General features: G+C 35.0%; 1 protein-coding gene and 1 long non-coding RNA gene across 2 annotated transcripts; both read left to right on the top strand.

The window, feature by feature from the left end:
• Positions 1-693: 693 nt before the first annotated feature.
• LOC106963129 (uncharacterized) lies at positions 694-2,439 on the top strand. The gene is made up of 3 exons (XR_001428130.1): positions 694-1,011; positions 1,872-2,225; positions 2,320-2,439. It is a non-coding gene; the product is annotated as an uncharacterized LOC106963129 (long non-coding RNA).
• Positions 2,440-7,441: 5,002 nt separating this feature from the next.
• LOC106963132 (uncharacterized) lies at positions 7,442-9,777 on the top strand. The gene is made up of 3 exons (XM_015057869.1): positions 7,442-7,768; positions 8,942-9,298; positions 9,770-9,777. Exons 1-3 carry the CDS (start codon positions 7,495-7,497, stop codon positions 9,775-9,777), a joined length of 639 nt encoding a protein of 212 aa, XP_014913355.1. The 5' UTR covers positions 7,442-7,494.
• The last annotated feature ends 4,566 nt before the right edge of the window (positions 9,778-14,343 follow it).

Below are 14,343 nucleotides of genomic sequence, written 5' to 3'. Positions count from 1 at the left end.
AAAGGAATCACTCAAATAACACATCCTAGATCTGAATGAATGAAATATTCTCATTGAATACTTTGTTCTGTACAAAGTTGAATGTGCTGACAACAAAATCACACAAAAATCATCAATGGAAATCAAATTTATTAACCAATGGAGGCCTGGATTTGGAGCCACACACAAAATTAAAGTGAAATGTTCCCTTTATTTTTTTGAGCAGTATATATTTGCCTCTCTGAAATGAGTGACAAAAAAATACTTAAGTTTTTTTTTTACCACAGGCTGATCTTTTGGTATTTGTGTGTTGCATTCAAAGATCATTGGGTAAATGCTTGGAGTTTCACTATCCAGGAGGGCACTTTGGAAACTTTTTTTAACGCCACTAAGTGTAATTGTAGTGGGTTTTTCAAAGAACATTGCTTTACTGTGGCAGGAAGTGCACTTTGATTGTATATGGTGTCATAGCCAATCAGATGCATTTGACAGTGGATCTCCACACCTCCCCCTGTTATTTAAGAATGAAGGGTCTCAATGAAGGCAGTGTCAGCATGTTTCTGTTATGGGCTTCACTGTTTCTTCTTCACCAAGGGCGTAAGTAGCATTTTTAATCAATTAAGTAACTGAATGATATGCAATTTATTCTATCCATTAAATATTTTTATGTTGTTCCTTACTGTTTTTATGTATTTTTTAATGATACAGATTGTTTGGTCCCAGTCGTCACGGTTCAACTCGGTGAACCTGTGACTTTGTCTTGTGCTTTTTCGGAGAGACTTCAGAGCACATGGCTTAACTGGTATAAACAGAGTGCAGGAGATACTCTGAAATTCATTGTGATGCAACAGAAAAGCATAGACCCAAAATATGATCCAAATGCACCTGCTTCAAGAATGAAAGCAACAATTGATGACAAACTCAGTAATCTAACGATTACGAAGACAGTTCTGCAAGATGAAGGAATGTATCATTGTGCTCGAATGGACTGGACTGAAACTATTTGGAGTGGAATTTACTTGTCAATTAAAGGTAATCATGTGATCTAATCATTTAATTGTTTTGTAATAAATGCAAGTTTCCTATACCCTCATAGCCACATTGGGCACAAAGTGAAATATTACCAAGATGCCTCTTTACTACTTTACCTATATAACCAATTCAATAGGAGTTTAAGTCATAAATGATTAATGAGTCTTAATACATTTTTCTTTTTAGTAAACTCCACCTTGCGTGCAAAATGAAATTATTTCAAAATATGTTAACCTATCCACACTGTGATTACCTAAAAAATATACATTTCAGAATATCCTAAATGCACAAAATTATACACAAAAAGTGTAATTAATTGCTGGGTCTAATATGTCATATGTAAAATAAACAGCAACAACTCAAATTTATCTGTTGTAAACAAAAAATAGTTTTACAGGACAGTTTTAAGTGCCTTTAAACTCTCCAAATTAAATAAAAACTGTGAATGAGTGAGAAGTAACATTTTCAAAAAATATCACAAGGACATATTCTGTTTTTGTGCAGTAAACCGATGTGACTAAAACTTTGAAAAGGAAAAACGCAGAAAACATGTGAGTACGGGAGTTGTGAAGTTACAAAAAGTTAAAACAAAAACTTTATAGAACAAACTAAAAAATATACAAGGAAAATGAATAAAATTATACAGTGGTAGACAAAGTTAACTTCATTATTCTTAAATATTTGTCCATGTTGCCTTAGAAAAGTTTATGCTTAGTTCTTGAATGATAATCAACTATATTTATGTTGTACCAATAGTTATAATAGTTTGACAAATTCATGAAAAGCGATTAAAGTAAGATGTTACTTTTTTCTTTGTATTTGTTCCCCTTATTTTTTCTTGTTTTTTCATTTCTTCATAGGAAAATCTCAAAGGACAATGAGCTACACTGTTCTTCAGAACCCAGTTTCTGATCCCGCCCGCCCAGCAGACTCAGACACTCTTCAGTGTTCAGTCATCTCTGAGTCTGAGGACAAAGCTTGTTCAGGGGAACTCAGTGTGTTCTGGTTCAGGACCGGATCAAAACAGTCTTATCCAAGTATCATGTACACTAATGACAAAGGACTGCATAATTGTGAGAACACATTGACATCAAATGCTCAGAAAAAATGTAGTTACAGCTTTTCTAAGAACTTAAACTCCTCTGATACATTGTACTGTGCTGTGGCAACATGTGGAGAGATATTATTTGGAAAAGAAACTAATCCATCAGCAGGTATGATTTTTGTATATGATGTATGGTGCCGTAAACTACGTAAATGTTACTTCTCTAAAGACAGTAACATCTTTCCTTCCCACTTGTTTTTCAGATCAATCACCAAGTTCTAAAGTTAATGTGCTGATGATCATAATAATCTGCTTGGTCATTTCCTTGACTATAAATATTGTTTTTATTTGTCACCGATTTCAAAGATCAGTATGTAGAAACTTTAAAGGTAAGCTATTTGCTGAGTTACTATTTTTGCCACAACTTAAATTGTTAAAAAACAAAAACATATATAACTGAAATGTTTTGAAATAAAACTAAATTAAAGTGCACCTTTTGATGATACATTTTTGATGAATTTTATTTCAACAGCAAAACACAATGAGAATCAACCAGATAATTTTGTAAGTGCATATTAACAAATTACTTATTTTTGTATAAAATGCTTTACACAAGTGCTGTCTGTGACTCTAACAATTTAATGTACTTTATTCTTTCCACTCAGACTAAAGATGAACAAGATATGAACTACGCTGCCTTACATTTCAATGACGGAAAAACTTCAAGAGGAACGATAAAAAGACAGTTGAAAACTGATGAAAGTGTGTATTCACAGGTCAAATATGAATTTGCAAATGTCCAGATTCAATAAAAACTGGATCTACAAAATCTTGTAGATCCAGATCTATCTGCAGCAAGAGTTGAGAAATAATAAATTGAGAGATATCATAATTTACTAATTCATCATCTTCTTTTAACAACTTAAAAACAAGAAAACTCCAACTGTCCTGGTTGCAAAAGCACATTTCTTTTTAATGTTTTGGAACAGTTTTATGTTATAAATCTTTGCACCATAAATATCTGCACAGTTCTAGAAAACTGCAAAACTCATTCCTTTAAATTAAAGCTAAAGTCCAATTTGTTGCTATTTAATAAAAGTTGGAAAATCATAAAGTTTAGTCTGTTTTTCAGTCTGTCCTTTTGCCACTGCAATGTGATAGTTTTTGCTTGCTTCTTGTTTTATTCTCCTACTCACACAAAGCACTTTGAATTACCTTCTTGCTGAAATTGTGCAATAGAATTAAAATGATCTTGCCTTGCCTTCTGGATTCGACAAGTATATGAATTTCACCACCTAAAAATCTAGATTGCTTCTTCAGACAGTTGTGTGTTACTCTCAGGAAGTTATACAGAAAATAGAATAATTTTGATCTCAGCATCTGGCCATCCACTGTTTTTTTTCCCCCTACAACCTCCCTGGTAAACTCTTTTCCCTCTTCTGAATATAAAACTATGGTGTGACTCAGTGTTTCTCAGCCCTGGTCCTCAGTGCCCCCCTGTCCTGCATATTTTAGGCATTTCCCTTCAGCCACACTCCTGAATTGTATCTCTGGGTGATTAACAGGCTTCTGCAGTACTTGATGATCATGCAATCATTTGAATCAGCTGTTCTGGAATAGAGGTACATCTAGAACATGCAGAGCAGGGGGGCGGTGAGGACCAGGGTTGAGAAACACTGGTGTGCCTGGTCAGAATTTTGTGGATAGACTATTTTAGGTGGAAAATGGCATCAACAGGATGGATAGTTTTGAGGAACAAGGTGCTACAGCAGGAACAGAGAAAATACCCCCTACAATATCATCAATTTCTGAGAAAATTGTGTTTACTAAATATATTAGTTGAAGTCATGAAGAGATTCCTCCATGCTTTAAATAGCAATTTCAGAGGTTTCAAGATGGTAAACTTTGTGTTTGAATTCAGCTCATTTACAAAGTAAATGAGACACTGCAGAGAGGTGGGAAAACTACCAGCTGATTGACAAACAGTACCAGCTTTTGTTTGTGATTTACACACTTTTGTTATAATGAGCTGAAAGTTTGAAAGCAGGGCCAGACCTCACCACTGCTGCACTGGATGAGATTTTATTTGGTATCCCCAACTCCACACCAAATATTGCCTCTTCTTTTTTTGTTATTTTGAAATGATGATCACCAAAACACAAATTAGAAATACATGAAAAATATTGAACATACTCTGATTTCATCACCTACAGGATATGGTCAGGCAGCAGGATCTATTGGTGCAGCCGCTATTTCTGATGCATGGATGAGTTCTTGAGACATCGTGTCAATAAGAGATGAAAAAAATCAAGTTTCTTTGACTTCTCTGAGTGTTTCCAGTGCTGACTAGAAATAACAAATCACAGCCTGGAGGCAGATCTTAGAGCTGTCAATCAATCCTGTGTGCTTGCTGCTGACTCCTGTAACAGAAAAACCATTTCTCTTCCATTTGCGTATTTAGCAGAGGTTGGTTGACAACAAGAAGACACTCCTCCTGCCTCTGGTTGGTTGTTTTTAGTGGGAAGTGGTGCATTTCTTCCAATGACTATGGCAATGTTTTTTTTCACTGAGTATCTGTTTCATTTTATGCTGCAATGACTGTGATAGTTGTAGCAAATATGTAAAAAAAAAAAAAACCATTAAAAATTACATACAGCAGGTTTAAATGTGGTAATACTTTGGTGTTCAGCCAATTAAGTGCAGAATCTTTCACATTAGGAAATTATTACCTATAATTATTAGTTGAAGTCGAGGTCTAAATGGCCATCCCGGCGTGGAGTATCTTTTCTTCTCTGTGCGTCAGCGCTCGGTATGAAGCCATGTAGCAATAGCTAGCAAAACTACTACTAACCCTGCACACACCACGAACTCTAACTAACACACTTATAGTCTAAAAAACCCATCGAAATACTCTTAGTAAAATCCACAGCATCACTGTGCCCTAGTCTCTTGCCGTAGCCAAATCTCCCCCCCTCGTCACTTTCCGCGAATCTCCATTCTACCTAGCAACAGACCGTCAACACATTTTTATTGGTTGTTTCGAAATGTGGTACATTTAGACCCCACAAAATAAGGCGGAAATGATCGATCTTATTTCTGGCTTTATTTTGAAGTAAATAACCACAAAACCAATATAAAAACACCACTTTTATAAAGTTTGAAGTCCGTGCTGTCCAACAGAGTCGAAATGAAAACTCGGTATGCGTCCATGTTATTACGAAGCCTTATTAACGCGTCACATGCTTGTACGCCACACGGCAGGCAGCGACTCCATAGTAAAAGTTAAAATTTTGTCCTTGCCTCTTTCATGGTTTCTCCTAGATGACTGGCGCCTTAGCATTTGCAGATACATCTTGTGCCACTGGCTAGTGCTGTTTCAAATTAACTGATAGCTGATTTGTAGAGCCACTTCATTACCCTCAACCAAGCCTGTGAAAGGCTGTTGGAAAAAAAAAATCCCAGCCCAGGTCCCTTTTCCTTTTCCAAATGCTCATGTATATTTATATATTTGTTTGTTTTATTTATTTATTTATTTATTTTATTTATTTATTTTTTTTGGGGGGTGGGGGGCTCCAGTTGCCTTTATTTGAGAGTGGTTAGACAGCAACCACTCTCAAATAAAGGCTGGGACCTTTGCGGTCATATGTGAGTTGTGCTTTTCCTGTGTGCCACCACAACATCTCACATTTATTAAATCAGTGAATAAATAACATTAATATATATTTATAACTCAATAAGCCAGACAAAAGTCTGCACACTTTCCAAGTTATAACTACCTGTTGATTGTCAAAACTGGAGGTGCATTGCAGAGGAATGTAAATGACAAGCCTTTGTCAACAACCTGAGTAGCTGATCAGGTTTGTGGACATTTTAGTGAAACTTTGAGGGCTATTTTCTCTCACATCTTGTTTGCATCCGTCCATTCATCCATCTATTTTCTGCACATCCTTGTCTCTATCGGGGCTAGGAGGGCTGCTGGTGTCTATCTCCAGCGAACGTTTCAGTCGAGAGGCGGGGTACACCCTGGACAGGTCCAAATGGCCTTATTTTCTTTTTGTTTTGTTTGTTTTTAAGGTTTTTAAATGTTTGATATCATGCGAAAGCTTAGAATCCACACCTTTGGTATCTGTAAATAGCTCAAAACACCACCAGGGAGAATTGTTCCTGGTTTTGTTGTGGTCAGTCACAATTGAAGTGTGACTGACCACACAAACTGAACAAAATAATTCAAAATGCCAACATACAGTGACTGGCTTTGGCCAGGAAGACACGAGAAGATGCAATTTTATATTTATAGATTTGTTCTAAAGAAGTACTGTAAGAAACGTGGTTGTAATGGTGAAGGTAGTGAAGCTCAGTTTTACCTGAAACATTTGATGAGGCATTTTTGCCTTATCAGGCAATATTAAGGCAAAGAAGATAAGAAGTCAGATATGTGAAATTATTTTAGGAAAATGTGTTTCATTCATACATGCCCATAAAGTAACTTTGAGGAAGTGAATCTTTTTATTTATTTAATCTTCTGTTAAATAAATATGAAGAAGATATGAATATTAGCAGGTTGTTAATATTTAGTTTTGTTTGTTAAATAACATGGCACAATGTCAAAGTTTAATCATGGTGTTTTTCATTTTGATTTCATTGCATAAAAATTGTTAGCCTCACTAATTTGTCCCACTCAGGCATCTTTTGCCCGCAGAATTCATGAAACGTACAGCAGACATGTTTTCCAGACATTAGACCCGGGATACTTAGATGTGCCGTAACGTAATGATGTGCTGGAATTATGTTTTACAATTTTAATTACTGCAGATTAAAATTTGCATTGCTGACGTATTTTTGTATTCTATTTATTATTTTCACTATTATAATGCTCATTGATAAAGACAAAGCTCTGACCAGGATGAAGGCTACCTGATCCTAAAAAGCATGAAGACCATTTTGTGCCTTTGCTAGATGAGTATAATGTCTTGTACAAAATCTGTGATATAGCCGTCTTAAAAAAAGAGGTGATGACTTGTCTATTTGTTTCAAATAAAATAGTTTTGCACACTGAAAATAGGCCTCGTTGTGGCTGCAAACCCCCTTGAATGTATGTTCATTCGTAGCCAATCAGATGCATTTGACAGTCTGAACGACCACACCTCCCTCAGTTTCTAAAGCATTAAGTGTCTTTATGACGACAGTAGCAACATGACTCTGCTATGGCTTGTACTGTTCCTTCTTCATCAAGGATGTAAGTGGATTTAAAAGCAGAACATTGACTTTTTTAAAAGCAGAACTTTTTAAAAAGTTTAAAAAAAACCTTTTATCTGTAAACAGTTTTTCTTTTTTTTTAAACTGATCTTTATCATTTAACGTTTCTTTTATCTACTGCAGATACTTTAGTTCCTGTGGTCACAGTCCATCGTGGGGAACCGGTGACTTTGACATGCGTAATGACTGAGAAGTTTGAAACTGTGACCTGGGTTCACTGGTACAAGCAAAGTGCAGGACATACTCTGATATTAATTGCAATGCTGCGTAAAAGTACAAGTACAATGCCCACCTACGGCCCGGGATTCTCAAAATCAAGATTCCAAATAACATATATTGACAACATGAGCAACTTGATAATTTCATCAACATTAGAACAAGATGAGGGAATGTACCATTGTGCTTATATGGACTGGACTGAATCTACTTGGACTGGGACCTATTTGTCATTAAAAGGTAAATATCCTTGGTGTTTTTTTCATACCAAAAACTGGCATTCAGTGACATTGGGGAAGTATTATTTGGAATTAAAATATCTGAAGCCCCTCTTAAAACTCCTCCAAAACTAGCATTTGGTTAAACACAGTGATGGCTCTTTTCAAATAAGATGTCTGAAATATAACATAGTGGAATACATTCTTGCTTGAAAGAGTGTTAAAATATTATTCATCCGTAATACTGTTTAAATACCTTTTGAACTGAAGTTTCAGTTGAATTTAGATTTTTTTTTCCTTTTTTTTTTTACAGAATGTGCCGTCTTCATCCCATTAGCTTTCTTACTGAAACTGAAATACAGTTATTTCAATGAGAACTCACTTGCATTTACAAAACACATTTGAAGACACAGTATAAGCAGAATATTATTTGAAAATTTACTAAATTAAGTATTTAATTGGGTAACACTTTATTTGAAGGGGTGTGCATAAGACTGACATGAGACTGTCAAAAACATGACATAACATCTGTCATGAATATAAAGAAGTTTTTATGAATGTTTATGACAGCTGTCATGAAATGTCATTCGGTAAATAATGACACTCTTAATGCAAAGTTGCTCTAAAAGTTGCATTAAAAGTCCATTAAAAGTGACAACATTGCATTAAATTATAATTTACAAAATCATGCAAAGTTTTGAGCAGAAGGGAAGGGAGCTAAAGATTAGGGTGATGACCTGGAAGCTTTCAGCCTCGAAGATCTGGAGCTCATCTCCAGCAATAAATCATGAAAATACTAGCGGAAATATGCAAAATGTGGTGAACATTTCATAAATGCAATGCCAATAAAGACTAAAAGCCCCATTAGTTATTAATAAGGGTAAAAAATAAAATTTTCAAAATAAAATGTAAATAAAACATAACTTTTATAAAATATTTGTCTTTTGAGTAAAAGATGCCACATTTTCAAAAATAAAAAGATATTTTAAAATACATTTGCAAAGAGTATTTCCTTTGGGCATCACTTTAGATATGACTTTGACCTACATATATGTTAAGAGTGTTAAAAACTTTGCTCTGTTTTTAATAAAACATAAAAAATAAATAAAAACGTATATCTTCAATACATCTTTTAGTTTAAATCAAAATGTCAAAGCTCTTTTCTCAGTTGTGTTGTTCTTTCATTTCTTCACAGAAAACTCTCAGAGGATTTCGAGCTTCACTGTCGTTCAGGACCCAACACTTTCTAATCCCGGCAGTGACACAGACTTAGAGACTCTGCAGTGTTCTGTTCTCTCCGACTCTGTAAATGCAACCTGCTCAGGAGAACCCAGTATGTTCTGGTTCAGAGCCATATCAGACACATCCTACCCAGATTTCATCATCGCTGAGGGAAAAATACCTGAAAACTGTGAAAAGACGTCAAACAATCAGAAGAAATGTAGTTATAATTTCAGTAAAGTTGTCAAATCATCTGAAGATGCCATTTATTACTGTGCTGTGGCTGCATGTGGAGAGATACTATTTGGAAATGGAACCAGTCTGAATAAAGGTATAATTTTATATAATTAATTTTGAAATTAAAACGTGTCAAATTAATCCCCAAGTCAACTCTAAGCAAATCCATGTTAAAATGTTATCTTTAATGTTGATATGACTTTTTTTCTTGTCTCAATAACATTACAGAATCAAATCTGTGGTCACAGGAGGCCATCACAGTCATTTTCCCACTGTCCTTTGTTTTAGCCATGAGTCTGATAGTTATAACCATTCTCATATGCTTCATCAACGCAAACACATGTGACCATTTTCAAGGTAATACCAAATATTTATTCTATGCTTTTTAAATAAGAAAGTTTTTGATCTTCTCTTAACATTTTTATTTTACTATCTAGCTACTAACCTGAATAAAAATCGCTCTCAAAGCCAGAGTCTGGTAAATATAGATAACACAGTTATCAAATACTTTGTTGCATATTTTCTGCCACAAGTGAGTTTTAATGTTTTTTAATTTTTCTTCCAGAAACATGAAGATATATGGACCTATTCTACTGCAATGTTCACAATAAAAACTGACAGTGCTGAAACAAAGAAAATGCCAGAGAAGATGTTCAACATACATTTTCACTGATTTATCTGGTTCACGGTTGTTTGGAGCCAAGTCTCATAACATTGTTGATGAAATTTGATGTATGACTTTAATTCAATAAGTTTGTTTCCTGTTTGTGCATTTTTACCTCATGAACATGAGCTGAAAACGACTTGTTCCACTTTTTGTCACATGAACAGCTTTATGGTTTTAGGGCATTGACGACTAACATCTCAAGAAATTACGGGAACTCAAAAACTCAGAAATCAGCCCTCAGATTTCATTGTTGTGGGTTGATTTTCTGTGAAATGACAAAAACTTAATTGATGATACTAACTTGTGTTGGTAGAATAGTTAGCCAGCAGAAAGGCTGAGGTAGTAGATGTCATCCATGTAAGGATGGGTGCTGTTACTCACGTTATCTGACCTAATATTGTTCAACAATTTAAGTGTTTATAGATAAATTGTATTATAAGGCCATGCACAAATACAGAAAATACATTGGCTACAAAAGGACACTCATTCCAAGTCTCTCTTACATTTTCTGTCTGCTTTTTTTTTGTGTTTACATAAATATGCACCAAAAATAAGCAAATGATAATTTTCATGAAAAAATTTTATTTTGTGTTCTTTAATATGCTAAAAAAGCTGTCAATATGCAAAGTGATATTGTCACCATTCTGAAACAATGGGATAAGTCATTCTTTTCAGAAGTGATTTTTCTTTGCCAAAATTGTTACAATTGTTTTTCATATGTTTTATCATACTAGTAATAGCATACAGCATATTTTTGGTTGTTTTAGCACTTACTCTGTTTCTGTCTTATTCTGCCTACACATCCTTTTAGCATTTTTATATTTTAGCATTGATGTATTTTAGTTTATTGTTACATACTTCAATATTTCAGAATTGTATATAGTATTTTAATCAAACGCAGAAGTTAAAAAAATCTAGCAAAAGTGAAAATATGATAAGGATATTACATTGTGACTTATCTCTTATGTTGACTGAACTTATGCAATAAAACAATACAAAGGAAATACATTATGGAAATGGCTGAAATACATCACACTGTAGAAATCAAATCTGATAGTAAAATAAACTTTTTGTTATTCCTACTTATACGTGTACACACTGTTTTCAGATGAATCATTGAACTAACAGGATATTCACAAGATCATTATGCCTGAAACACTTTTTTGATTCTACATATTTCTCTACATATGGTATTATTTAATGACAGCCTGCCAAAAAAAGAAACGGATTTGTTACAAAAATGTTTTTGTACACTCATTAGGAAGTTTGACCCTTCATGTTTTTCTTCATTTCTCCAGCTTCCAGATACTGGACCTACATATATGTTAAGAGTGCTGATTAGGCACTTAAGCTGCATAATCAGCAAGCCTTTGCCCCAACCTCAGTCTCTGCAGGCATTAGCAGCTGTCTCCATTAACTTCCTTCTCGTCTCCACCCGCTCTCCGGCCTTCTCCCTTCCCTTGTCCCTCGTTATCCTATATCACTTTCATTACGATGGTATTCAGTTCAGTCTTTAGACTAATCAAATTAGTCAAACAAGAATAGACTTTTGTAAATACACAAGTTTCCTCTAGAAACGCCTCAGATCACAGATCTAAAGTAAACGTACAAAAAATGTCATTCATTCATTCATTTATTCATTCATTCCTTCATTCATGAATGAAGGAATGAATGTTCATTCATTCACTAATTTTATTCTAAAATTGACTAAATGGCAATGTCCTACCAGCAAAGTACCTTCACTAGATTTAAGCTGACTCCTTTGTTAGTGTCCATTTCAGCAGCTGTAAATCTGCTGCAACATGGCTTCTTTTCCAACCATGAGCAATGGCATATTTGAAAATGAGTTTTCAGCAGATCTAAACATAAAGAAATGAAGTGCAACAGTGGCTCCTGATGCAGTCATGTACTGGATATGTGCTATCATGGAGGGTGCACCATAGTGTAGTCCAGAGATTTGCCAAATGAACCTAAGTCATTAAGAGACATTTGGGAGAAGTCCTAACCTTTTCTCAGAGAAAAATAGAGCTTTTTGATGCTCATTAACAAATATATACGTCATCTATATTTAACCTAGGTGACATATGTTTCTTACATTTATCCTACCTATAGGTAAAATATGTTAACTAGGTAACATACGTTAGGTAACACTCAAAGCCTTTGTGCTTTAAGTGCATAAATATTTACAACAGCGTTGCTATATCAAAAATATAAGTGAGAGCCTTGGCTTTATTTATTGTATATGTGCAATCCGAAAAATGGGAAAAGTAGAAAACTGAGGCGTTTCTGGACGTGATGTGTATTTACATAAGTGTATTCTTGTTTGACTAATTTAATTAGTCTGAAGACTGAACTGAATCTCATAGTTATGGAAGTAGCTCAGGATAACGAGGGACAAGTGAACTCTACATTTGAGGAAAGAACCTGGGTGGGTAATCTTTAAATCTCACCTCCAGGAGAATTATTCTCATGCAACTCAGAAAGTTGAGGCCATTTAATCACAACTCCAGCTGAGGATATTTTCAGATGGTGGAAGAAGCATTTTGAGGATCTCCTGAGTCAGTCTGTTTGTAATAAAGTGCCCAACCAAAAATCTTGATTTACCTTTCTGTCACCTAGCCTGGCCATTGCCTTTTTACACAATTCTGCTTAATGCTCATTTCCCTTTAGTGCTGTGAAGTGGACATTGTCCCACTGAGCCAAAGTCCTCTGATATAATTTCAACGGGCCCAATCAGCGAACAGAAGGAGAAGTTGTGAACAGTGGCATCAATTTTCTGAGCTGTTTGAATTGTAATCTGCCTGTAGTTTGGAAATGGCAGCACAGGAAGTGAGCAAAACCTTTCAGACCATGTTGGCCATTTGTCCAAAAACTGAATTAGAATTAATAGCTGCCTCATTCGACTCACTGATTCTCAGTGAGGGATGGTTGCTTATAGCATAGGCAATTTCTGGTAAGCTTCATAGCGTCAAACATCAACTAGTTACTCTGCAGAAAGCTACCAACCTTTATGAACCCCCCCATCTAAGCATTTGCTGATTCATCTCTGTGATTTTATGTGGCCTACCACTCTTTAACTCAGTTTCTGTCATGTTCTCTGCAGAAACACTTTGTCTGTTAATCCAATAGATAAGTTTACGTTTAGATTATAGCATGGGGTTGTATTTTGGGAACAAGGTTTTATACATTCGCTCCTTTACAAGGAAACTCTACTTGCCAGAGACAATTTTATGCTCCCAACAGTTTGAAAACAGTTTGGAAATAACTTCTTCCTGCTCCAAAGTGACTGTGCACTAGTGCAAAGCAAAGTTTATGAAGTTACAAATTTGTGAACGTAATGTAGAAGAGCTGGACCAGCCCTGTAGGACTAATTAGAGCATTAATAGTCTTTCTTATCCAACTTCAGTTTCTTGACTTATCAAAATATTTCATGTCATTTTAAGCCCTTTGAATTAAGAATGGGAAGTCTCCAAAGGCACAAATAACTTTTGGCAGTACAAGTGTACAATGAAATAATTTTGATCACTTTATAAGTTCAGAAGTGGGGCGACTGGCTGTGTGGGTAGAGTAGTCGGTCTTGCAATCAGAGGTTGTAGGTTCAATTACAGCTTCCACATGTCGATATGCCTCTGGGCAAGGCACTTAACCCAAAATTGCCTACCAGTGTATAAATGTGTGCATGTTTGTGAGTGCAAATGGGTGAGTGTGACTCCAGTGTAAAGTGCTTTGAGTGGTCAAAATGACTGGAAAAGTGCCATTTAAGTTCAGTCCATTTACCATTCATAACTTCAAAATAAAAAATCTATGACTAGAACAAAATGTTTGTATTTAGATGGTTTCCATTCTATGTGACTGAGATTGAGCAGTTTCTAGATAAAATGAGCCAAATTTCCACTTTTATATTTGCAAAGTTGGCAGCGAGAGATTCCCGAAAAGACATGGAAAACTGATCTTTACCATTTCACATGTGAAAGATGGTCTTGCAAAGTATTGACTCTAGGTGGTATAAATGCTCACCATAAAGATTAGTAAAAATTACATTTTCCTTTCTTTTCCCTCCACTTTACAAAATATGCTTTTTAATGTTTATCTATGACAATAAATCCCAATATAAAATTGAAAGTCCATGTAAAATCCTCATATTCTCATTTTTAGTATTTAATTGTTTTATTCAGGTATTTCAATTTTGAATTTTTTTGCTTGTACCTATATGACTTGCTATTACCTCAGAAGTATTACCAATCACAAATCTTACAGTACTACTGTAAGACTATTCATAAAATCAACATTTTTATAGAGTCTACTTCAGTTTTTTAACAGCATGATACTGAAAGACTCAGCACTTCAGAAATATCAGTATTTATGTGGACTCTGTCATAATTAATAGGGATTTTAAATGAGAAAATCTGGAAAACCTTAACGGCCTAGAATAAAGACAAAAATCTGACCAGTTAATGGCAGTGGGTGAAAAC

Source organism: Poecilia latipinna, unplaced genomic scaffold (assembly GCF_001443285.1).
Source record: "Poecilia latipinna isolate Pla-1442-1.1 unplaced genomic scaffold, P_latipinna-1.0 Scaffold1498, whole genome shotgun sequence".
Classification (NCBI taxonomy): Eukaryota; Metazoa; Chordata; class Actinopteri; order Cyprinodontiformes; family Poeciliidae; genus Poecilia; species Poecilia latipinna.
The sequence above is the reverse complement of the archived record's forward strand: the minus strand, read 5'-3'. Positions and strand labels throughout refer to the sequence as shown.